The 24,279-nt window shown below is 40.6% G+C and overlaps 1 protein-coding gene across 1 annotated transcript in view; it reads left to right on the top strand.

Annotated features, from left to right (window-relative positions):
- Window positions 1–24,279, top strand: part of SYNE1 (spectrin repeat containing nuclear envelope protein 1) — a 503,588-nt gene that overhangs the window by 473,151 nt on the left and 6,158 nt on the right. The window contains 8 exon segments of the mRNA XM_083176202.1: window positions 2,430–2,572; window positions 5,618–5,744; window positions 8,333–8,544; window positions 10,335–10,535; window positions 13,738–13,866; window positions 14,229–14,441; window positions 16,142–16,234; window positions 17,089–17,147. Of these exon segments, the coding sequence (XP_083032328.1) occupies window positions 2,430–2,572; window positions 5,618–5,744; window positions 8,333–8,544; window positions 10,335–10,535; window positions 13,738–13,866; window positions 14,229–14,441; window positions 16,142–16,234; window positions 17,089–17,147 (1,177 nt within the window).

The raw sequence follows: 24,279 nt of genomic DNA, 5'->3' as shown, positions 1-24,279 counted from the left end.
ACTTTATCTAACCTTGCGCTGATGTCACCTATATGTCACATTTTGCATGTTGATTCAGGAACTAATCATTAACATATACTGTACACATTACATTTAACAACAATGTGCAAATAATACGCCAGTAGCAGATAGATGTGCGCTTCTCCTGGGTAATCTCTCCAAATCTGCTTCATTCTGTGGTTCTATGCACAGTCACTTATAACTAATGAGTCATCTCTGAGTCATCGCAGTTCTGAGAATCTCTGATAACTAGACATGCAACATGAATTTTTAGGAACAAATTTGTTAATCAAAGTTCACTTGATTCATTGACACAAGACAAACAGATTAAATTGGTAAATATTTTCGGCATACAGTGCATATATTTGAAATGATGTTGTTGTGATCAGTAAAATAAATGGGAGAATGAATCAACAACAAGTAAAATTATTAGAACAGAATCTATGTAAAATAGTATTAGACTGAATCAAAGTGAGGAGCCCCTACTCCATTGTATTCCTCTGCTGGTATTAATATGCGGTAATTGTATTGCAACAGTCTGCATGAGCAAGTAATCACCATGGGCCAGATGTGTAAAGCTTCAAAAGTGATACAATGGTGAGTGATAAACAATGAACCAATCAGCCCCTGCCTGACATTTTTCAAACACAGTCTGTGACATGTCAGGTAGGGGCTGATTGGCTGGCTGTTTATCACTCTCCATTTTATCACTTTTGAAGCTTAGTGCGTCATACCTTGTACCAAATATCAGGCTTGCCACATACTATACAGTAGATGGCATTTAACAAATTTGTCCATTTCTCTCCAAAGCTCATAGATAATATCACGATAAACAGTGAATAGCTATCTTTAAAATCATTATTGGAAATGGCTATCTTAGATTTGTCATCAGACCCCCTTAATACTTAATTGGTACTTGTTTCCTAGCACGGCCACAACGATCATAATCGCGGTCATCGGGGGCAAAATCGGGGCCATCGCGGGCATCGCGGCGCTAAAAAATCGGGTGCGATGGGCCAGACGCGATGCCCGCGATTTCCCCATAGAGAACAATGTTAAATGCCTCAATTTACCCGCGATGACCACGATTTCCCATAGGAAACAATGTGAAATAGCTCAATTTAGCCAAATTATCATAGGAACAATAGTAAATGGGCCAAAAACACCCCTGAACATTGAAATGTCCCCCCAAAAGTAGTTGACGCCACCCCGCCATCAACGTGAACCCGAAGCGTGGCGAGCGCAGCGAGCCCGCGAGGGGCGGCGGTACGCGTCCTCCGACCTTTTCATGCCCTACTATCCACTAGGGCGTGGAGTGAGAATAGAATAGTGTGGCGAGCCACCGAGCCCGAAGCGTGGCGAGCGCAGCGGATACCTTCACAGTTATACGCGTCCCCTCGCGGGCTTCCCAGGTGTCCATGGCGACGCGGACACCTGGGAAGCCCGCGAAGGGACGCGTTTACCTGTGAAGGTATCCGCGTCCCCTCGCTGGGCTCGCTGCGCTCGCCGCGCTTCGGGCTCGGTGGCTCGCTGCGCTCGCCACACTATTCTATTCTCACTCCACGCCCTAGTGGATAGTAGGGCATGAAAAGGTCGGAGGACGCGTACCGCCGCCCCTCGCGGGCTCGCTACGCTCGCCACGCTTCGGGTTCACGTTGATGGCGGAGTGGCGTCAACTACTTTTGGGGGGACATTTCAATGTTCAGGGGTGTTTTTGGCCCATTTACTATTGTTCCTATGCTGATTTGGGTAAATTGATCCATTTAACATTGTTTCCTATGGGAAATCGTGGTCATCGTGGGTAAATTGAGGCATTTAACATTGTTCCCTATGGGGAAATCGGGGGCATCGCGTCTGGACCATTTAAGCATTTTTAAGTGCACACGACGCGACCGACCCGATTTTTCACTGTTTTCAATGCATTTCAATGGAAAAATCGGGGGCATCGCGTCGGTCGCGTCGCAGGCCACTCAAATTACCCCCGATGGCCAAGATTTGTGGCCGTGCTAGGAAACAAGTACCACTTAATTTTAAGCACAGAATATTTGTCCCCAGTATTCTAGATTTTGGTTGTACCTACATGTGTTCCAGTACATTGATGACATACAGTATTTACTTTCCCATCTTCGTTGTAATATGCAATAGTTATTAATGATATAGGGCGGTTTGTACTAAGCCTTGAAAAGTGATAAACTGGAGAGTGATAAAGTACCAGCCAATCAGATCCTAACTGTCATGTTACAGGCTGGGTTTGAAAAATAACAGTTAGAAGCTGGTTGGTTGGTGGCTTATTAGTCTTCACTTTTCAAGGCTCAGTACATCTGGCCCATAGTCTGCATGCAAGCTACACTAACAGCACACTCCTTTAGCATACAAAGATTGATAACTCAGGAATTATGATTTATGGAAATGTTTTCACTGTATCTCAGGAGAGTCCGGTTTGTTAGAAACACAGATTCGTCAGCTGGACAAGGCATTGGATACCAGCCGCTTTCATCTACAGCAGACTGAGAATGTTATTCGCAGTAGGACACCCACTGGTCCTGAATTAGACTCCAGTTACATGGGATATGTAAGTAATGATTTTGGTGGAATCATCCTGTTTATTTTAAACCAATTCTTCTGTAGTGTCAGAACTGTATCTTATAAGTAATGTCTTCCAAGCTAACCAAGACAAATAAAAATCCTACTGGAAAATCAGTATTATTATTAGCATCTTATACACATTTAACCTCTCTGATAAAATGCTTTAAGCACAACACACTGACAATTATTATTTTACAGATGTGTCCACATACATCTTTCCTCCAGCGCTGCATGTCATGTTACACATAACATGTGAGCTCCGTGTGACTTGCTTGCGCCGAGCATCTTTGTGTGCTGTTTTAGCCATATGCAAATTCATATTCCGGAGGGGAATTTACAAAGCAGTCAAATACGACTGTAATCCCCGATGTGATATTCATTCGTACAGTATTAGCGTCTGTATATACGGCCACTAATACAAATTCGTGTAGGCAGTCTGCATGGATCAGTCAGATTCGTGCAGGCTGCAGTGTGTAAAAAATAAATAAATAAATAAAACAGCGTGGGGTGTTGTTCCCCCCCCCCCCCCCATCTCGGCCGTAACCAGCACTAGGCTCAAAGCCGGGCCTGGTTTTATAAAATCGGGAAACTATTTGTGTTGGGCTCCGCTTATTTTTTAAAACCAGCTGGTTCTCAAAATACAGAGGACAAAATGAATAGGGGTCCCCCGTATTTTAAAAACCAGCCCCAGGCCCAAACAGCCAGCAGGGTAATGTCACAGCTGGGGGACACTCTTTATATATGGTCTCATGGCCAAAACATTAACCCTACCGACCAGTCAGCCTGGGAAGGGTCCCCACCCTTCAGAACTTACCTGCCCAGGCTGAAGCCTGGTGCTGTACCCGGTACCCCTGGGCTGTGGGTACCGGGCTGATCCAAGTGTAAAAAAATAGAAAAAACATTGGGTTTTGCTATGGAACTATGAGACCCAGCAAGCCTGGAATTTATACGGCCCTGGGACTCTTAGTTCCACAGCAAAACCAATAGTTAAATAAAAGCACACTGACACTAGAAAATTAAAACTTTAATACATACATAGCCCATACATACTGATACTTACCTATCTTGAGCCCTTAGGTAGGTCCCCGTCCATCGGTCCTGGGGTCCGGTGTCCGAAGAAATCCATAGGGGGACCTGTGGAAGGAAATTATACTCACGGGGCTCCTCTGGCGTAGATCTGTCCTCTTCACTCCTGAAGTAGTCCACCGTACTTGGCAAAAAAAATTACCGCAAAAACCCGAACCATAGAGAACTGCCAGAAGGAGATGCAGGATGTTTGTTTACATCCTGCGGCCCCTCCTCCCGAATGCCGCTATTGGCCGGCTTGCGGCCTAGCGGTTTCAGAAGTAGTCCATCGTACTTGGCAAGAAAATAGACCGAACCCCCAAACCATCACTTACAGTGAGAAGCGCTGAATGTTTACATTCAGAACTTCTCACTCTGGGCTAGATTCTCTAAGCTTCAAAAGTGATAAAATGGAGAGTGATAAACAGCCAGCCAATCAGCTCCTACCTGCCATGTCACAGACTGGGTTTGAAAAATGTCAGGCAGGAGCTGATTGGCTGGCTGTTTATCACTCTCCAATTTATCACTTTTGAAGCTTATAGAATCTGGCCCTCTGAATGCCGCTATTGGCTGCCTAGCAGTTTATTTATTTATTTAATTATGTTTCTCCTGGAAGTATGGGTATGCAGGTGATATCTGTATGTAAGATTGCTTTACATGAACATACTGTAGACTAGATATCTGTTTCAGCTAATTAGAGCTACAGAACAATTAGATAATAGCTATGTGTAGAGCAGCAAGCAGTACAGTGAGTTAGCTTTATACTGTACATCTATTCCTACGCATTACTATCCTGTGTTGCATTTAAAAACCAAAGGTGAGCAATAAGCAGCCCTCCAGCTGCTGTAGGAATGCTAAAGATGTGGCAGGTATGCTGGAATGTGTAGTTCAACAACAGCTAGAGGACTATGTATTGTCCACCCTAATATAAGCACTTGTCAGTAATCCTATATGTTGTACAGATTGAAGTTACCTTAAGAAATATACACAGTATCACATCTGTACATATGGAACTAGTGTTTTATGCTACTGTGTTCTGTTACTGTAGCCATTGGTGTTTATGAGTAGGCCTCGGACTTCATGGAAATATTTAGAGGAGGGCACACTACATATTTCATTGTAATGACTGGAATAAGTAGCACAGCTATTGCCACTAGGTTGTGTACAACACATGTGTAGCAGCGCACATATGAGAATGACGTCAGTTTATTGTCAGGTATGTTAGGATGAATGTCAGATAGCATAACATGATGAGTAAGGAGGTCCTTCTGTGCTGTAGCTGTAGGAATTGGTTACAAATTGTGCTTCAAAGTCTGGACAGATTAAACAGTTATTACATGTATGCACAGCCCTTGTTTGTACTGATATGTTCTAAGTGACCGTGATCCCTCTCTCCATTCCTCTCATACATTTGTCTGGTTTCCCTCAGATGCAGAGAGAGTAGGTGCTCATTTCTATTCACATCATTAGGTGCCTGGGTAAAAATGTGTGGTGGAGCTACTTAACTGCTTCTTTTTAATGCAATGAATTGCTAATTGATGGCCTTAGTCAGACTTAAAAGCTAACCAATAAATGAGCAATTGCATTTTAGCAAAACCATGAAGCACTGAAGATGGGGCAGATTCCAAATGTGCAGAAATATTTATAATTGGGAAGAGGCAAATCCTAACTTACATAAATATTTCACTTCCTGCAATAGCACTCCGTGTTTTCCCTGCATGAAAAAGCATGAGTGTGTGTTCACCCCTTGCATTACGGATTGGTTTGTCCCAGTAGCAGATTGCTTCTTTTTAAGGCTTGCTTCTAATTCTGAATCAGACCCTTGGTGCTCACTAAGATGTGGGCAGGTAATACCTAGTGGAAGTATTTTGAAGTCTTCTGGACATTGCTGGACAGTAGGGAACTATATACATGTGTACAGTATAGTAATATTTGTATTGATTCATTCATATGCGGTCTACTCCAGATGAAGCTTCTTGGAGAGTGTCGGGGGAGCATAGACACCGTGAGGCGAGTGAGTGAGAAACTGAAAGAGGAAGAAGAAAAGCTGTCTGGTTTCATTAATTTGAATAGTACAGAGACGCAGTCTGCTGGTGAGTAACATACAGTGTATATAAACATTTCAAAGCATCATATGTACTACCCTGGAAATTCCATCAGGTGCAGAATATGTAAAATGATGGTGCGCCCTCTCACTTCTCTGAGCATGTGTGTGGGGGCCTGCTTTCAGTTGGGTATGAAATGTGCATCTGCAGTATGGGGGCTATTCTGGTTCACTCCTTCTGGCAAATTCCTTCTTAGATGGACAAAACCATGTGTACTGAAGGGGGCAGATGTAAAATGTGCATAGAGAATTAGATTTGGGTGAGTTATTTTGTTTCTGTGCAGGGAAAATACTGACTGCTTTATTTTTACACTGCAATATAGATCTCACTTTGAAGTAAAACCCCAATCAAATCTAACTCTCTGCACAAGTAACATCTACCCCACCTGCAGTGCACATTTTTTTGGTTTTGTCCATTTGAGAAGGAATTTGCCAGAAGGAGTGAACCAGAATAATACCCTATATCGAAAAAGAGGGGGGGTTTGTTCGCCAATCGCACAGGACCCAAAATATTATGTGATGGTTATAAAGATAGAATGGACCTTCTGTTGGAATTAGACAAAGATACTTGTCTGTATTTTATGAAGGTGTGCAACCTTTGGACATATGATATTTGACACAAGAAGAAAGAGAAGAAAGTATGTCCCTTGGTGTTGTGCACCTGAATTTTTGTTAAAATGTAACTTTTATTAGATAAAGATAAAATAGGCTTTGAAATATAAAAGAAAAAACATTTAACATCAAGTGAGATAATGACAAAGACAATGGTGTTTTAAAACAAGGTGGCGAGCCGGTGGCACACTGAAAACAATGAGTGGTTATCACAATGTTTTAAATCAGTTGTGAATGTGTTTCACTGTGATGTGTATATAGTTTTCACAGACGTATTCCCTTTAATAAAGGCTATGTAGCCTGGGATTTGTCTGCATAACTTAGAAACCTATTATTACATAAAGTTTCTTGTTTTGTTACAGAGGAGATTGGATACAATTTATTGGAGGTGCTAAATTGCCAATGTGTCTGTACCAATTGGGTAATAATACATTTAATTCCAACTGATACTTGAATAAAGGAAGAGGTTGGCTGGTTTTAGCATATGGGCTTCCCTTTCTCCCATTAACTTCACCCACTGATGACACTTAGCTGCCGTGTGGCATGCAATTATTGTAGTGGCTTAAATTATGCTCTTAAAACTGCCACACATCGTAGTTTTCAGCTAGAAGTAATGAAGGGTATCTCATTAAATAGGAGATGCCTGTATGGGTGGTGTTAGCCGCTTGGTAAAGGGTTTTGTGGAGATTTACAGTTATGGCCAGGTACATCGTTGTTTACAACGCGCTTTTGAGGGCTCTGACTCGCGAGTTGCAGATCGCGTTATGTCCTGCGTTATGTACCACGCCATGCAATACATAGTTTAACCACTGGGTGACTAATGCTCCACGTTAAGACTTTACGCTACGGATTTTTGCTAACCAGCCACGATTCACTACGGATTTTGTCCTTACTTTACGGACAGAGTGTTTTTGTATTTATTCGCAGAAGCAGCTACGTACGGTCATTTATGTAATTGGTACAGAAGCCATGCCTACCTTTGCTATTGCTAGATGACTACTTAAAACATTATTGGAGTACAGTATCATACTTTACACTACGGATTTTGTCCTTACTTTACGGACAGAGTTATTTTATTTTATTCGCAGCCGCAGTGACGTACGGTAATTTATGTAATTGGTGCAGAAGCCATGGTAACCTAATTTCTGGCTTTCAGATTTGCTCTGAGAAGCTGTATTTTATATCTGGCACCCATATTTCTTGATTTACTTACAAAGGGGGAAATTCTGGTTGGTTTGCAAAAACAAACTCCATCTTTAATGGACAAAACCAAGTGCACTGCAGGTGCGCAGATATAACATGTGCAGAGAAAGTTGGATTTGGGTGCTCAAATTGAAATCTAAATTGAAGTATATAAATAAAGTAGCCAATATTTACCCTGGCAGAAATAATATAACTCACCCAATCGAACTCTCTCTGTACATGTTACATCTACCCCACCTGCAGTGCACATAGTTTTGTCCATTAAAAAGGAGTTTGTTTTTGCAAACCAACCAGAATCACCCCAATGTATTCCCTGATAGAGCCATTATGTTAAAAAGAGGACATTGATTTAAGTAAATAAAGCTGGTTTGGCGGCTGAGTGTTCTTGTTTGCACTGTATCATACCTCCCAACTTCTGTGCTTCAGAAATAGGGACCGAAAAGGGGGCGGGGCATATGCAAATGATGCTAATGCTTATGCTAATTAGCCGCAACCTCATTTTCATATGAGAATAGACGCTGTGCGCATGCGCACAGCGTCTATTCTATTAGATTGGGGGGTCTCCCAACTGCCACCCCCGCAGCGGGACAATGCCTGCCGCGGGTGGGACAGCGGGACAGGACCCGAAAATCGGGACTGTCCCGCTGTAATCGTGACAGTTGGGAGGTATGCTGTATGCATATGTTATTAAATGAAGCCATTTTCTACAGTGATGAAAATAGTAATAACATTTTCGTGTATTAATGTTTTTTGTTTTTCCAGGTGTTATTGAGCGGTGGGAATTAATCCATGCACAAGCCCTTAATAAGGAACTCAGAATGAAGCAAAAGCTCCAGCAGTGGCAGCAATTTATATCAGATCTCAATAATGTTTGGGATTGGCTAGGAGACACGGAGGAGGAGCTTGAGCAGCTGCGCCACCTTGATGCTAGTACCGATATACAAACTATTGAACAACGAATCAAGAAACTGAAGGTAACTTTCTTAGAGAACTAGCTGTATTATGTTGTTGACTACAGTGGATAAATTTATACTTATTATTGGGATTGAAGATGAACCATCTTGAAAAAATATTTTTTAAAAGGTTTGCGGCAAAAGATTTAAATGTTATGCTCTTGAATTTCAACAAAGCTAAACCTATTTATTTATTAATTGGTTCTAGACCCAATGATTATAATGATTATAATTTATTTGTATTTATTATGCACTCAAATAAATGGGCTTCTCACATTGGATGAATGGGAGCAGTTTAGTGGTTGCAGACATAGGGAGCCAGATGTACTAAGCTTGAAAAGTGATAAAGTGGTGAGTGATATACAACAGCCATCTGCTCCTAACTGCCATGTTTCAGGCTGTGTTTGAAACATGACAGTTACAATCTGGTTAATCACTTTTCTATTTTTACGTATTTTGGGGGAGATGTACTAAGCCTTGAAAATTAATAAAATGGAGAGTGCTAAACCACCAACCAATCAGCTCCTACCTGTGGTTTTTCAAACACAGCCAGTGACATGGCAGTCTGGAGCTGATTGGCTGAAGGTTTGTCACTCTCCATTTTATCACTTTCCCAGCGTAGTACATCTGGCCCATTTGTGAGACAGTCGGTTTCATAGTGGATACACACCCAAATAGCACAGACCACACCCACACAGCACTGACCATACCCACACATCACTAGTCACAGCTCCCCTCTTCTCAGTATAGGCCCATGAAACATTTTTTGGTACTTGTGTTCTAGCACGGCGCCCATCGCATCGCAGACCATAAGGCATGCGATGGTATGCGATGTGATGTTACGCGATGGCAGCCGATGTTATACCATTTTAAATTGAATTGTATGGCATTGTATACCATTCTATCATATGCCACTCTATTGTATACCATTCTATCGTATGCCATTCAATGGTATGCGATTTAAAACTGTATAAGCATCCTAAAGGGTTTTCCAATGTTAAAAGTGGCCCCTATAAGTTAATTAAACTATCAACGCCAACCCGAAGCGTGGTAAGCGCAGCGGTACGCGCCCTACGACCTTTTCATACCCCCACTATCCACTTTGGCATGAAGTTGATTTTATATAGTGTGGCGAGCCTGAAGCGTGGCGAGCCCCGCGAGGGGACGCGGAATACATGTAAAGTAATACGCGTCCGCTCGCCACGCTTCGGGCTCGGTGGCTCGCTGCGCTCGCCACACTATATAAAGTCAACTCCATGCCGACGTGGATAGTGGGGGTATGAAAAGGTCGTAGGACGCGATGGGCTCGCCACGCTTCAGGTTGGCGTTCATAGTGGGGGTGCATTTAACATTGTAAGCCCCCATTAGGGTGCATATACAATTAAACATCGTATAGGGGGCTTATACAATTTAAAATCGCATCGCAGTGCATCGGGTGTATGCCATGCGATGACATGCGATGCAATGTGATTATATGTCGTGCGACCTTATATCGTGGGCGCCGTGCTTGTACACAAGTACCCATTTTTTGTCCCAGGCCTAGGTGCTTCTTAATCTGGACCTCATGACATCCTGCCAGTCTCAGATGACGCATGCACTCGGCTGCAAAGCATTGGTAGATTGAAGCTGAGATTTATTGGATAACTAATGGTAATATCCTGCTAATCCCCGTTAGAAAAAGCCTGTTGTAATGACAGTATACTTATAGACGATTTGGAAAACAATGTTTTTTTTTAGAGAGGTACATAAATGAACCAATGTTGTCTGCAAACAATAACTATCTTTTTTTCCCACTTCTTGCATTTTTTCAGGAAATCCAGAAGGCAGTAGATAGTCGGAAAGCTATTGTTCTGTCCATTAACCTGTGTAGCGCAGAGTTCACTCAGGCAGATACCTCCGAGAGCAAAGAACTTCAAGAACGTCTGGGCCAAATGAACTTACGATGGGACCATGTGGGCAGCACATTAGAGGACTGGCGCTGCTCACTACAAGCTGCTTTAATGCAGTGCCAGGTATATACTATTCTTCTTTTCATTTGCAGACTAGTCATGCAGAGTCGTTTGTACAAAGCCATTCTGCTTAACATTTCATACAGTGTATTAATAGGGGTTTGCTTAAAAACACATATTCATTATATTGAACATTTCAGATTTAACAATGATTGATGTTAAACTATAAAATTACAAACTGTGCCTTTATATTGTGCTGTTTGGCAATTTTGGACTATAAAAGAAATCTGTGTTTGCCCTGGAAAAACCTACTGGACGTGTCCGACAATATTTGCCCAAAAATGACACGACCACTTAAAGCAGACATTCCCAGCTGGGTTCCTCAAGGCAGATGAACAGTGCAGGTTTTCGTGATATCAAGGCTTCAGCACAGATGGTTAAAATAACTGAGGTACTAATTAAGTCACGTGTACTCAAGCCTGGATATCACGAACACCTGGCCTGCTAGGGGTTTATTTATTAAGATGGGAGTTCTGCTAAGATGGGATTTTGCCCCTACCAATCAGAAACTACTTCTTATTTATTGAGCACATTCTAGAAGATAAAGAGTTGGAAACTTATTGGTTGCCCATAGCAACATCCCATCTTAAATACAACTCCCATCTTAGTAAATAACAGGACAGATGTTGAGAATGCCTGACTTAGAGCATGACTCATGACTCAACAATACTTATACATACAGATGGATTGTCGGGGCTCTCCAGAATGTCCCCGCTGGTGATCTCTGGCAGAGACTCCATCAGACTGGGACAGGCGTGCGTCTCACACGCACGCGCATCCCAGTTACTCTGTGGTGTGACGTCTTCAGGGAGACGGCCAGGGTTAGGGGGGAGTTTGGGGTGGCAGTGGGGACAAGGTAGGTGGCGGGGAGCTCCGTTAGAATGATGCAATTCTTGTGTGCGTGCGCACCCTTCTGACGGCTGGCGATAGAATTGCCAGCCCCCCGCAAGCATGACGCCGGCTCTATCTGTATATAATATAAATATTTGGATCACATCATGCTTTAGGTATAATTTCAAATATAACATTCAGAACCTCTCACAAGTAGATTTAGGATGTAGTACATTGCTCTAAAAAATAGCCTCAGAAATATAAAAACGTCTGACATTTACAATTGCATGAAACATGTTGTGAATTGTTTTTATGGTCTTGGTGTTGATAAATTACTATAAACAGGATTATATTTTCCCCTTTGTACTTGTTTTCCTATTGAATTTTTAGCTTTGAAAATACAGTAGCCTATTTTATGTTCAATGCCAAAATGTCAAGTAGTATATTCTTAGTTGTAAACAGATGAATGAGCCTGAGTATTACTACTTGTTACACTACACTAATGGGCATCTGAAGCCAAAATATATGTTCTTATTCAGGAAAAAACAGCAACTTAAAGAGCAACTTTCCTTAAAAAATGTAACATCATTCTTTTTAACCACTTAATTGGACAATATTTTCCTCCCAAAATTTGAAATATCAAATTATTTAAATAAGTACTATTTAATCTTAATTCAGTATAATTTTATATAAATATGCAAATTTGTTAATAAAATAATACATAATAAGAGTTAAATAGTTATTATTTACTTATTTTAAATATTTAAACAAATCAACAATTTTGGAGACATTTTTGAAAAAAAAAAAAATTTAATTCGTGTCGACAGTGTAAATGTTGACAAGCCCAATGTTGACAGTCCATGTAAGTGTTAGGGTTAGGTTGCAGATATGGGTAGGCTTAGAGCTCAAATACCAAAAAAACACTTTGTAGACATGCCAACATGTACAATGTTGCCATGGTGACCAGGTTGACATTATGACCATATCAACATAGTAAATGGCAACATGTCAGAGGTCAATATAATATCCATGTAGACATTCTGAATGTCAACATTTTGTACCAAACCCCATTGCTTCCTAAAAAAAGCACAATGCCAATATTAATACAAGTTTCTTTGTGTGTGTTCTCCCAAAAAAATATGTAATGATCAAATTATTTAAATAGATACTATTTAAACCTGATTGAGTATAATTGTATATATATGTGTATATTTGCTAATAACATCATACTGAATCAGGTTTAAATAGCTTTTATTTACATTACTTAATAATGGCCCTTATTCTGGTTGGTGCGGTAATGTCCGCGTGCGTTCGTGCCGCCGATGTTTTGTGTCTGCGCATGTGCAGAGGCGTCTCTGCGCATGTGCGAACGGGGCGCACGGCCAAATTCCGCATGAAATGTGTACACTACGAACAGGGGGTGGAGAGGGGCGTGAAGGGCTGTTTGGGCTCATTACCATATGTTTACACCCCGCGTTTCATGGGCGTTCCTATGCAAACGCTGGGCGTACGTATGGTAATGCGGCCGTGACGCACGTGTAGGGGGCGGACATATGACATTGCCGGATGTCAGCTGCCCGCCCAGATCCCTGCTTTTGCACGGAGAAATGCCCGTGTGGTCTGAGGTTGCGGGAGCTGGCGGACCACTCGGTCCTGCATTCGATGTTCTGCGACCATCGAATGATGGGGGAGGTTCCAAGAGATGGAGGAGGTGTATCCGTAAGAAATTCACTCGTGCTCCGTGCGGTCAGCAGATAACCGCATTCGGACGGAGTGAGCGATCCGTACGAAAGGCGGGGTTTAGGACGCACGGTCCTGCCCGCATATTCGGCTCCGGCCGCACCGACCAGAATAAGGCCCAATGTTACAAAATCAGCATGTTTACTAATAATAGTTTTATACAGTTTAAGAAAAACCGACACTGTTTATTATATATACATATATCGAGGAAGTACAGTCTTGTGTGGATGCAACCATGCCATGCAAGTGATTTCAAGGCTCTGTTTGAGACTCTCATGTTACGTTGATGGGCAGTATTTTTTTTTAATTAATGTTAACAGTGTGAATGTTGATGCACAATGTTAACAGTCTATGTAAGTGCTACAGTTAGGCTGCAGTTATGGGTAGGATTAGGGCTCAAATACAAGAAAGACACAATTGTAGAAATGCCATCTCTTGGCATATACAATGCCGACTTGGTAACCATATCGATATGACTATATCAACATTCTAATTGTCAGCATGTCAATACAATGTCCATATGGACATTCTGAATGTCAACTTTTTGTCCCAAACCCCATTATTTCCTAGAATAGCAACAATGCTAATACTAATACAGTTGTCCTTGTGTGTGTGTGTGTGTGTTCTGTGTTAGGACTTCCATGAAATGAGCCATGGGCTGTTACTTTGGTTGGAAAACATTGACCGAAGAAGAAGTGAAATCCTTCCAATAAATCCCAACCTGGATGCTGACACTCAACAGGAACACCTCAAACTCTTAACGGTATGACCAGATACTTTGTTCTACAAGAAAACACTGGGAGAATCACTCATGTCTGGATGTATTGTTGCCAGTGCATTCATGATAGTTGTAGCTGGCATTTGAGTGGTTAGCATGGCATTTACTGCACTGCATTAGTATGGTATTAATTCTCTACTGAAATAGTGCCACTATTTGTTTTCCGCCTGTTTTGTTGCAAACTAGCTGTAACGTTTTCATTGCCACTGGATTTTTTTATTGTAAATCTATTCTTAATTTAACAGATGGTTTCATCTGCAAATGCTTTTGCAATTAGCAATTTAAAATGATGTTTAAATATTTAGACTTCTAGCATAATTCTTGCTGACCTTATCCTTGTGTAATAGCAAATCAAACGTGAGCTGCTCGAGTCACAGTTAAAGGTGGTATCTCTGCAAGATATGTCCTGCCAGTTACTTGTCAATGCAGAGGGCAAGGATTGCCTTGAAGCCAAAGAGAAGGTACATGTCATTGGGAACAGACTCAAAGTGCTCTTGAAGGAAGTCACCCGACACATTAAGGAAATCGAAAAAATTCTGGACATTTCAAGCAGTCAGCTGGTAGGTTTTCACTCTCCAGTTCATTTCTTTTGAAATTTCATTAAAGGGTAAAACTGGTGATAAATTATAAATATTGAGGAAAGTTAGAATTATAATGCTTTGGGTTGAATATAGAGAGACAGGAAATATTTCCAAATTCTGAAGTTTTTCTGTTCTATAGTTGTAATGAAATAAAAAAAGAGAATTAAATGATGGTACAGTAAAAATATACTGTTTTATTTGATTTTTTTTTATAAAGTCCTTGACATTATTGACTGATTAGATGTTTGGTACATTTTACTGGCATTTGGTGCCAGGAAAATACAGTATTTATGTTTTAACATTTCTGATTTTTGCTCATTATTCATACATAATTGTATAACAAGTTAATTATAATATATTACATTTTCAGAGAAACGAAACAAACTCTGCCATAATAAGTCAAGACATAGATAATAATTAAGTCCTCATGCGACTAGAATAAGTGTTTTAAACAATAGGATAATATATCCAAATAGCTCAAACTATTTGGAAATAGAATCCTAGGTCACAGTTCCAATATGTGGCTACAAAACATTTATTGAATCTAATGTGGGGGGCCCAAGCTAACGCTTCGTTAAGACCGTTCATGTTGCTCCGATTATGGGGGGTAATCAATTACAGGAGAAGAAACATTTCAATGAAAAACCTACATTTTTTGTGATTTATCCTGATGTTTCTCTGATATTTTTTCACCCGCAAACAGCCCCCTGTAAGAAACAGACCCATTTTGCCCAAAATCATGGCTGTTTTCAGGGATTTGGTTTCACCTGCCAATTGCAAGAAGAACATAATCCCTAATAAACTGTGACCGTGCAGGCGTATCGGGGATAATTGGATAATCCCCAGGAAATCAATTACCCACGGTCATTTGCATACCCCCTATATGTTTACTGTAGCCTAATATATTATTAACTTAGGGAGATATTTAATCCTCCTGCAGCCATTCCCGTCAGGAGAGATGGCTGCGGGGCCCTATTCAATGCTGTCTTCCCCGACAGCATTAAACAGGAGATCTCAGCAGAACGAGCTTGACTTCACAAGCAGTCAGGCTTGTTTTGCCGAGAACGGCTGAGAATTGAAGAGTTCCTGGCTGCAGCTCACCGATTCCCGGCCTCGGCTCGCAGCCATGCCCCCTTCTCACCCGCCTACAAATTCTCGGTTGACCAGACCGAGAATGGGACAGGGTCACAGCTGTTGGGAATACCCCCTAATTTTTTTAGTTTCTCTTTATTGCAATACTGTATCTGACCACTTATACCTTTCAGTGTATTTTGTTTCTTGCATACTGTATATGGGTATTTTCTATCAACATATTATTTGGATAGTAGATAACATTATTGTGTCACATTTTGTAGGGCTAGTATATTGTACTCCAGGTCTGGAACTAGGGCTATGCCAGAAGGGTTGCAATTAGGGTGCTGGTGCTGGTAACTACCAATTATAAAATATGTGGACAAAACAAAAAGGGAATCATATCCCTCACTACATAACTGAATCTAAGGATGACATATAAAGACAATTTACTTTATTTAATATTTTCCTCAGTAAGAAACATTTGGCCTAGGGACGCCATGAAAAAAATGCTGATACTCTGGGGCGCCTTTAATGCAAATAGTTTGAGAATCATTGGGTTAAAGTCCATGTTTCCTGTAGATGCTAATGTTTATTTTTACAACTAGGATCTGTCCTCGTGGTCTTCCGCAGATGAGTTGGATACTTCTGGATCCCTCAGTCCTGTCTCTGGCAGAAGCACCCCCAGCAGGCAGAGAACGGTAATGCGAGCGCAATTTAAAAAAAAAAAAAAAAATATAGACTGCAATTCAGGGATATAACCAGTCAAAGCCTTCACTACAAACCCACTAGAGAGGACAGTAAACACATCTGACATTCCCAGAAACTTTTTAGATTGCAATATCCAGGTTTCCAAACACCATCTCATTCCTGCATGACATAAGAGACAGAAAAATATATATAAAAAAAAAGCTGGGATTATTTTGGCCTATCCCTTATAATTATGTTTAATTATATTTTAATCAGTTTTCTGTGGTTTTGGGTCTTTATCATTTGCACGTTAGTTAAATAACATCTGTAAGTTCTCTCCTTACGAACTATATGATCTTCTTAATTGATTTTTCTACATTCACCCCTGTAGGTACTAGTAATAAAGTAAAAAGAAAAACTGGCTTTTTGAATTTAATAAACCTAAAAATGATAGCAAACACTTATGGTTATCCTTAATTACGCAGTGCATTGTCAGAAGAATTAATCTACAGAACCAAATAATTGCTCAAGAGAAAAAAAATAAAATTTTAACAGTTAATTGTAAAATTTGGATTGCAATTTATTTTTTAAAATTATTTTAGAAATTTATTTCCCAATTAGTTTCGGAGTTGTATGTTTGAGGAATGCCCTTTGATTTTTGATAGTCGCAGTAGTCTCAAAAGAGGCAATGATATAAAAAACAAAAAGCCAGTTTTCTTATCTCCTGGGTATTGGTCACCTCATGTGATTTTTATTTTCTTTTGCTGCACTTTTCATTTTGTTGATTTTTCTTTCACCGGTAGCTTGTCTTTTTTTTGCCTGGACTGAACATTCTTCTTCTTTACCCCCTGTTCATTGCAAACAGCCACGGGGCAAATGTAGTGTCTCACAGCCTGGACCCTCTGTCAACAACCCACCTAGCAGGTACCTTGTTCTCCTGGTTTCCTTATTCTACTCTAGAACACAGGGGATGATAGAGTGTGTCCATTAGACATCATTGGCTGAGAAATTTAGTTTTGTCCTTCAGAAAGTTGTATTACTTTTTACTGTATTCTCACCACTATTTGATATACTGTACTAAGCTGAGCCTTAAAGGACAGCAAATTATTCTTTATGGCACATACTCTATCATCCTCTTTATTTCTAGACTGACGTTTAAGTTAGGCTCTATTCCATTCATTTTTGGAACTTGCCAGTATCAAAATGGATATTGACCATTTTGTGGGCATTTGCTTCATTGTCAGAACAGATTGGTCCTTAGATTTGGCAATGACATCTCTTCTTGCTAACCTTGCTAATCCTTACTAACACTCTGAAGCATCTTTCACAGCAGAGTTCCCAATAACTCTCAGACAACAACAGTGCAAACTTGCAGCTACTGTATAGCTTTTGCATTCTGTACTTTTGGGTAAAATTTGCACCTCCGCATTAGGAAAGGCTTCTGCATTTTTGGTTGCTGTTGTTTTGTGTGCTTCAATCATTTTTTATGTTTTCATTAGTTTTATTTTCCCTCTCAAACTTCAGTCTCCAAGTAGTTACTTAGGCCAGTATGTATCAAAGTGTGTGCTTTCTGAACTCCAATTTTAAATGTCTTTTTCTGCGGTTTCCAAACTATATCATTTATCAGCGTAAACACTGAACATCAAGATACATGTACCCAAATCTGTAGGTGAGAAACCGCAATGTTGGTTTTGCATCCTCGGATGTATACAAATGCTGTAATGTACAGTACCACATACCGGTTTACGCAACCGAACAGGGAACTGGAGGAATAGATGCAAGGTTCGGGGATGTGACTCTCACTGAAGACTGCTCATGCTGTTAGAGTATGATGCCTATAAAATATACCTAATCTAGATTTCATAGTAAAAGTGTGGTCTGATACTACCAGCAAAAATACATCTGGGCACATGTATTTCAATACATTTGTAAAGCATATTTGGACACTTTGTCAAAGGGCATTTCTTTTTTTTTTTTATTTATCAAGTCCATGAAATTGAGCTGATGTTTGTGTCTCTTTAAAACAGACACAAATTGGATGCAATTTTACGTGATTTGTGGTTTGTGTTTTAAATCAACACTTGTTTAAAACGGTTCTTAAATTGTATGTACTGTAAAGCCACACTTTGATACATCCTGACACCTGCCTTCATGAAAGTTAGGGCCAGATGTATCAAGCTTCAAAAAGTGATAAAATGGAGAGTGGTAAACAACCAGCCAATCAGCTCCTTCCTGACATGTCACAGGCTGGGTTTGACAGGAGCTGATTGGCTGGTTGTTTATCACTCTACATTTCATCACTTTTTGGAGCTGGATACACCTGGCCCTTAGTATATACAGATAGATCAAACATAGTAATAAAGACAACGCAATCACAAATTACGCTTAAACAAAATAGTTCAATGTAAGCATAAACTAGTTAGGTGGGTTCAAGAGACATATAATGTTTAATGTGCTTAAGGTACACAGTGTCGGAATAAATACTTTACTGTTCTAGTCTTCCGTTACATTGATGCATATACAGCTTTTCGCCATAAGTGTCCACTAGCCCCAAATCCCAGGGACAATAATACATCGGTCATACACTGGCGTTGTGATGAGAGTAACAATACATGCAGTAACTATCACAAACATATAGTAACTCAAGTTCTCCTAGACAGTGGGTCATTTATGCTTAGATTGTCTAGTATAAGAAAAGTGCTAAACCCACTTTTCCTGTTTATGAATATGACTTGTCTGTCTGTGCATCTCTGTGCCTACTGTGCCTACTGTCCATGACCATACTGTGGGCAAAATAGTTTGTCCACCGGCCATATATCGATGCGCTGTAGGGTACTACAAAAAGGCAATCTGTAAGGCTTTCCTCACTGATAGATTGCAGTTGCTTTTACTATTGTATTTTAGGAGAGCTGATTGGTCTATCAAGGATCACAAGCTCAGGAACTTCAGTTAGACATACTATACTGTAGGTGTACAAATGTATTTATTAGTACACATTGCACAAATACTGTATTACACTTAAATGAAAGAGTATTGCCAGATATGAAGAGGACACAAAGCCAGACACAATAACAGGAAATGAGGTATAAAACTAGCAACTCAATGATCTCCCGTCTCATTTTCACACTGATCACACAAAAAAATAAATGCACATAAAAAGTATATCCAGTGGGTGTATTTTCTACTTCTAAAATGTGTAATATATTGTGCAGAAGAGTAAATGTTTAACTTGCTAAATAAAATTTAGCGATCCCAAATACACTGCCCTCTACAGACCTTCCGACTATTAGATTAACGGTACTTGTTTCCTAGCACGGCGCCCCCGATTTTGTTCAAAGTGCATCTTATACAATCGCATCGCATGCAATATAGCGGCATGCGATGCGATTCGATTTTCAATTGTACAAGCACCCTGATGGGTGCTTACAATGTTAAATGCACCCCATTGTCAACGCCACCCCCACTATCAACGGCAACCCAAAGCGTGGGGAGCGTAGCGAGCCGGCGAGGGGTGGCGGTACGCATCCTCTAACCTTTTCATACCCCCACTATCCACGTTGGCGTGGAGTTGATTTTAGATAGTGTGCCACCGTGCCCGAAGCGTGGCGAGCGTAAACGGATTACTTTACATGTATTCCGCGTCCCCTCGAGGGGTTCGCTGCACTCTCCACGCTTTGGGCTCGTATTCCGTGTCCCCTCGCGGGGCTCGCTGCGCTCGCCAGGCTTCGGACCCGGTGGCTCGCTGCGCTCGCCACACTATCTAAAATCAACTCCACGCCGATGTGGATAGTGGGGGTATGAAAAGGTCGGAGGATGCGTACCGTCGGCCCTCGCGGCCACGCTGCGCTCGCCACACTTCGGGTTGGCGTTGATAGTGGTGGGTGGCGTTGACCATGGGGGTGCATTTAACATTGTAAGCACCCACCAGGGTGCTTGTAAATTAAAAATCGCATCGCATTCCATTTGCTGGCATGCAATGCTATGCGATATTTCATTGTACAAGCACTCCTGTTAATGTAACGGGAATATCGCATCGCACACCACTAAGTACGGTATGCGATGGACGCCGTGCTAGGAAACAAGTACCAGATTAACTCTATGGTACATTTTAGATTTGCATTTTTGTGAATGACAGTATTATGATGCAAAGATAATAACTAATAGCAACCAATCTACAATTACATGTGATCTGTCATGTAAGAACTAGCAGAAGCTTGATTGGTTACTATGGGTAAATATGTTTTTGCAGCATATAAGTTAAATACTCCCAGCATACTTTGGGTATGAAGTTGGGATGTATAAATACTGTAATGTACACAAACAGACATCAAATATCACAAAATAAGGAAATATTATCCAACAATGAAACTAGTTTAGGTCCCCAGCAGGTAACTATTGCCGCTAGCCCCAGCTCAGGCGAGACTGATGTGCTAGGTAACAGGTTCACTGACAAGCCAATGTGCATGATTGATTTAATCCAGTGTGATAATAAAAGCATTGAGCTCTCATCGCCTTTCAAGCTGACATCTTGCATTGCCAAACATCTGGCCCAGTGTGTGTCTTAACAGCTTTGCAGCTTTCAGTAAGGTCCACTTTCTAATAACATCCCAGCCGCAGCACTCTACCTTTCCACCAGCACTGTTGATTAACACATCTTTTTGCAGTACCGCACAATATTCAATTTGTCATTCAGGCAAGCATGGAATACAAACGAGTTTCAATTGAATGGAGAGCTTAATCAAAAGCACAAGTCAGACAGGTTGTGTTTGATGTCAGCAGCAGTAGTAGCTGATAACACAGAGCCGGCTGTCACTGTGCCTCTGTGCGCAGTACTTTGTGTTTGATCTTGCACTGGATCAGTAAACATTGATGGACTACGGTATAAGGGCAGACAAAATAAAGAGGTTTTACAGGATTTTTAATGACTTTGGAACATTTCATAAATACTTTATGGATTGTGTGTGCATCGATTGTGTTTTAATCTGTACACTCATTAATCGACTTCCTTTCTAAAATACAGTTAAACAACAACGTTTTGTTATCTAACTACAGTTATTATTGTTTATCATGCTCTTCGGCAGTGTATTATTTTCCTAATATATGTAATTGCATGGAGTATATGGCGATAGATAGAGGTTTCTACCGAAAACACACAGGTTCAGTGAAAGGTATTGTTCAGTAACGTCACAAGGTCTTCCGCAGTACATATGGTCAGTGACAATATTGTCAGATTGAGCCGCATGCAAAAGACGATGGGGGCAGTTGTTAAAGATGTATGGGAGTGTGCATCATTAATGATGTTGAGCATATACACTGGACGCCTTTTTAAGCAGTGTCTCTCAGAAGGGCCCTACTGAGGGATATAGTCTACATTCTGCCAGGCGGCGAGTGGTGTTTACCTGTTCGACTAGGCTGCGAACATACATAGCCTAGCAAACAGGTCTGAATCAGGCCCTTAATAACAGTGATTGTTCTACGTAATTAGAAAATGGTAATAAATAGCAAAACGGTTGTTTTGGTTTAGAAACTGGATTTGCTTCTTGACTTAAAAAAGATATCTAAGATTGCTAATAAGATTTTACATAATTATTTTTAAAGGCATCGTAGCCAGCTGGTAAACTATTTTATATTTGAGGTGAAATAAAATAGGATGAGAGATTCAGAAAGTGAGATATTTGGTAAGAAATCTCCAGGGTTTTTTTTTAAAACGGCAATCATTTACACTGCAAAACCAGTTTGATTTTGAAGTGTAAAGGATTGCCGCTTTAAAAAACTGAAGATTTCTTACAAAATCTCTCACTTTCTGAATCTCTCATCCTATTAAATGTCCCCCCTGATCTTTTCTTAAGCTATTATTGTGCAAACATGCTGTGTTTTTGACTACAGAATAATGAAATCCAAAGAGTAGTTTATACAAAGAAATATTCATAGACCATCAATACAGTTTTGTGTAATAAGTAGAAATTTACTTTTTTTAGAGTAAAGTTCAATATGTGGGTAAATTATTTTATTGAATTAAAGCAACAGAATAATATAAACATCATTAACAAATGACCCCTAGGTCTCTATCTTTCTTCTTGTAATCTTTGTTTGACATATTATTAAAAAGCATTATTCCTGTGCAGTGTGTCCATTGATAGCAAATACAATGTTATAGTGATGTTCTTTTATCTGACCTACCTAGATGCATCTGAGAAAAATGACATACATAAGTGCTTGTGTTATAAAATACATATGGGTGAAGCTTAACCATATTTAAGATTAATGGAGACATATACTGTTACCATACTATATAGTGGTACATAGGGGCGTTCATCCAAGTCGTTCGAGGGCAAGTTTGAGTTTGGTGCCCCCCCCCCTTCCCCCCAAAAAAAATTGTCAGGGCTCCAGCTTTGCTGTGCGACAACAGCCGGTGCGTCACATGTCTGGAGACACCCTATTCCATATTTGAGGTGTTAGTATGCCTCCATCATGCACCAGAGCAGATTAATTATGCAGCAGCAGCTGTGGGTGTGCTGTAGAGCTCCGTAGGACGAGCAGTGATCCCGGTATGCACCACATAGGTGCTACTGTACATGCAGGTGCCCCTTCAGGACTTGAAGCCTGGAGGCAAGCTCCTTCACTGCCTCTGTTATCAATGTTATCAAGCCCAGCCCTGGTGCGCACTTGTGTAGTTTCCCATTGGACTTTCTCAATAGGGGAAGAGCTTGAGGTTTTAGAGGATATATTGTCTACAACCCAGTGTCTCCCATCATGGATGAAAGGTTAAAATGGTTTACTGTGCTTTCACTGCAAAGACAGCTTACAATCATAGCCGTGCTAGAGATACAACAGTTTTGGATGGAAGATTTTGCTTTTCTGGGCTCAGTATAAAGTCTAGTAGAGATGCCTGGAATGTGAGCGGAAAGCCGGGAACTAGGCGGGGGAGGTGGGGTTGTTTCTGAGTTTTTCATTTGACAAATGACCATACAAGAATATTTATTATCCTACACCTGTCTTTACATACCCTATTTGTATTCCTTATGTTTCTAATCAGAACTGATTCATACAACACTGAATGTCTTGTCTTTTCTGTTTTGTTCTATTATTCTCCTTCATGTGAGACAACCAGTATGGGCTGCACTAAACTGCCCTAACACTAAATGCTTGTAGTTTTCACAATTCCTGTTCTATGTAACAAAAAGCAGGAAAAAATGCCTCATGACTCCATACCCTACAGCAGCACACTTAGGACCTGTAGATACTAGCATTAAAAGCATTTCCTTTGTGTACATTTCCACATTGCCTGCATCATTCAGAAGCCCTAATGCTGAGTAAAGTATAATGGAGCTCTATGGGAGCGCCACTCATTAAGTACATAGTACACTTTTCTGCCAGTTAAATTTGAGAACATGCTTCTAACACAACAGAAAAAGCAGGGTACAAAGGTCATGTTTTTGTTTACGCTTTTAACAACCCATGTATATAAGCCAGACTCTTTTATTTCAAATTACTATGAGCAGAGCCAGCCCTAATCAATTTAATCTCCATGGCAAGATTGTGGCTGGTTCCGAATCTGACCCAGCACCTCTCTCCCGGTACAGCACCCATCATCCAGCAGTGGCCACACAATAGTACAACATTCAATTGTAAATTACGCCACACAATAGTGCAGAATTTTTTGCATTATATCACACATTCATGTTACATCACACAATAGCATCCCTTGTTTACATTACGTCTCACAGTATTTACATTACATCTCACAGTAGTCACACCACTCTGTATCACTCCTTGTTGGCATTACAACACGTTGTATCACTCATTGTTGATGTTATGCCAAACCGTATCGCTCCTTGTTGACATAACATCCCACCATATTGCTCCTTGTTGACATTACACCCCACCATATCACTCTTTGTTAACATTACACCACAATGTATTGCTCCTTATTAAAATTACACCACAATATATTGCTCTTTATTTGCATAACAACACTCAGTAGTGCCCTTTATACACAATAGGTTATGCAGTAATAGCATCCTTTTTACACATTTAGCCACAAATTAATGTCCCT

The sequence above is a fragment of the Crinia signifera genome, chromosome 3, assembly GCF_055691185.1.
Source record: "Crinia signifera chromosome 3, ASM5569118v1, whole genome shotgun sequence".
Taxonomy (NCBI): domain Eukaryota; kingdom Metazoa; phylum Chordata; class Amphibia; order Anura; family Myobatrachidae; genus Crinia; species Crinia signifera.
The sequence above is the reverse complement of the archived record's forward strand: the minus strand, read 5'-3'. Positions and strand labels throughout refer to the sequence as shown.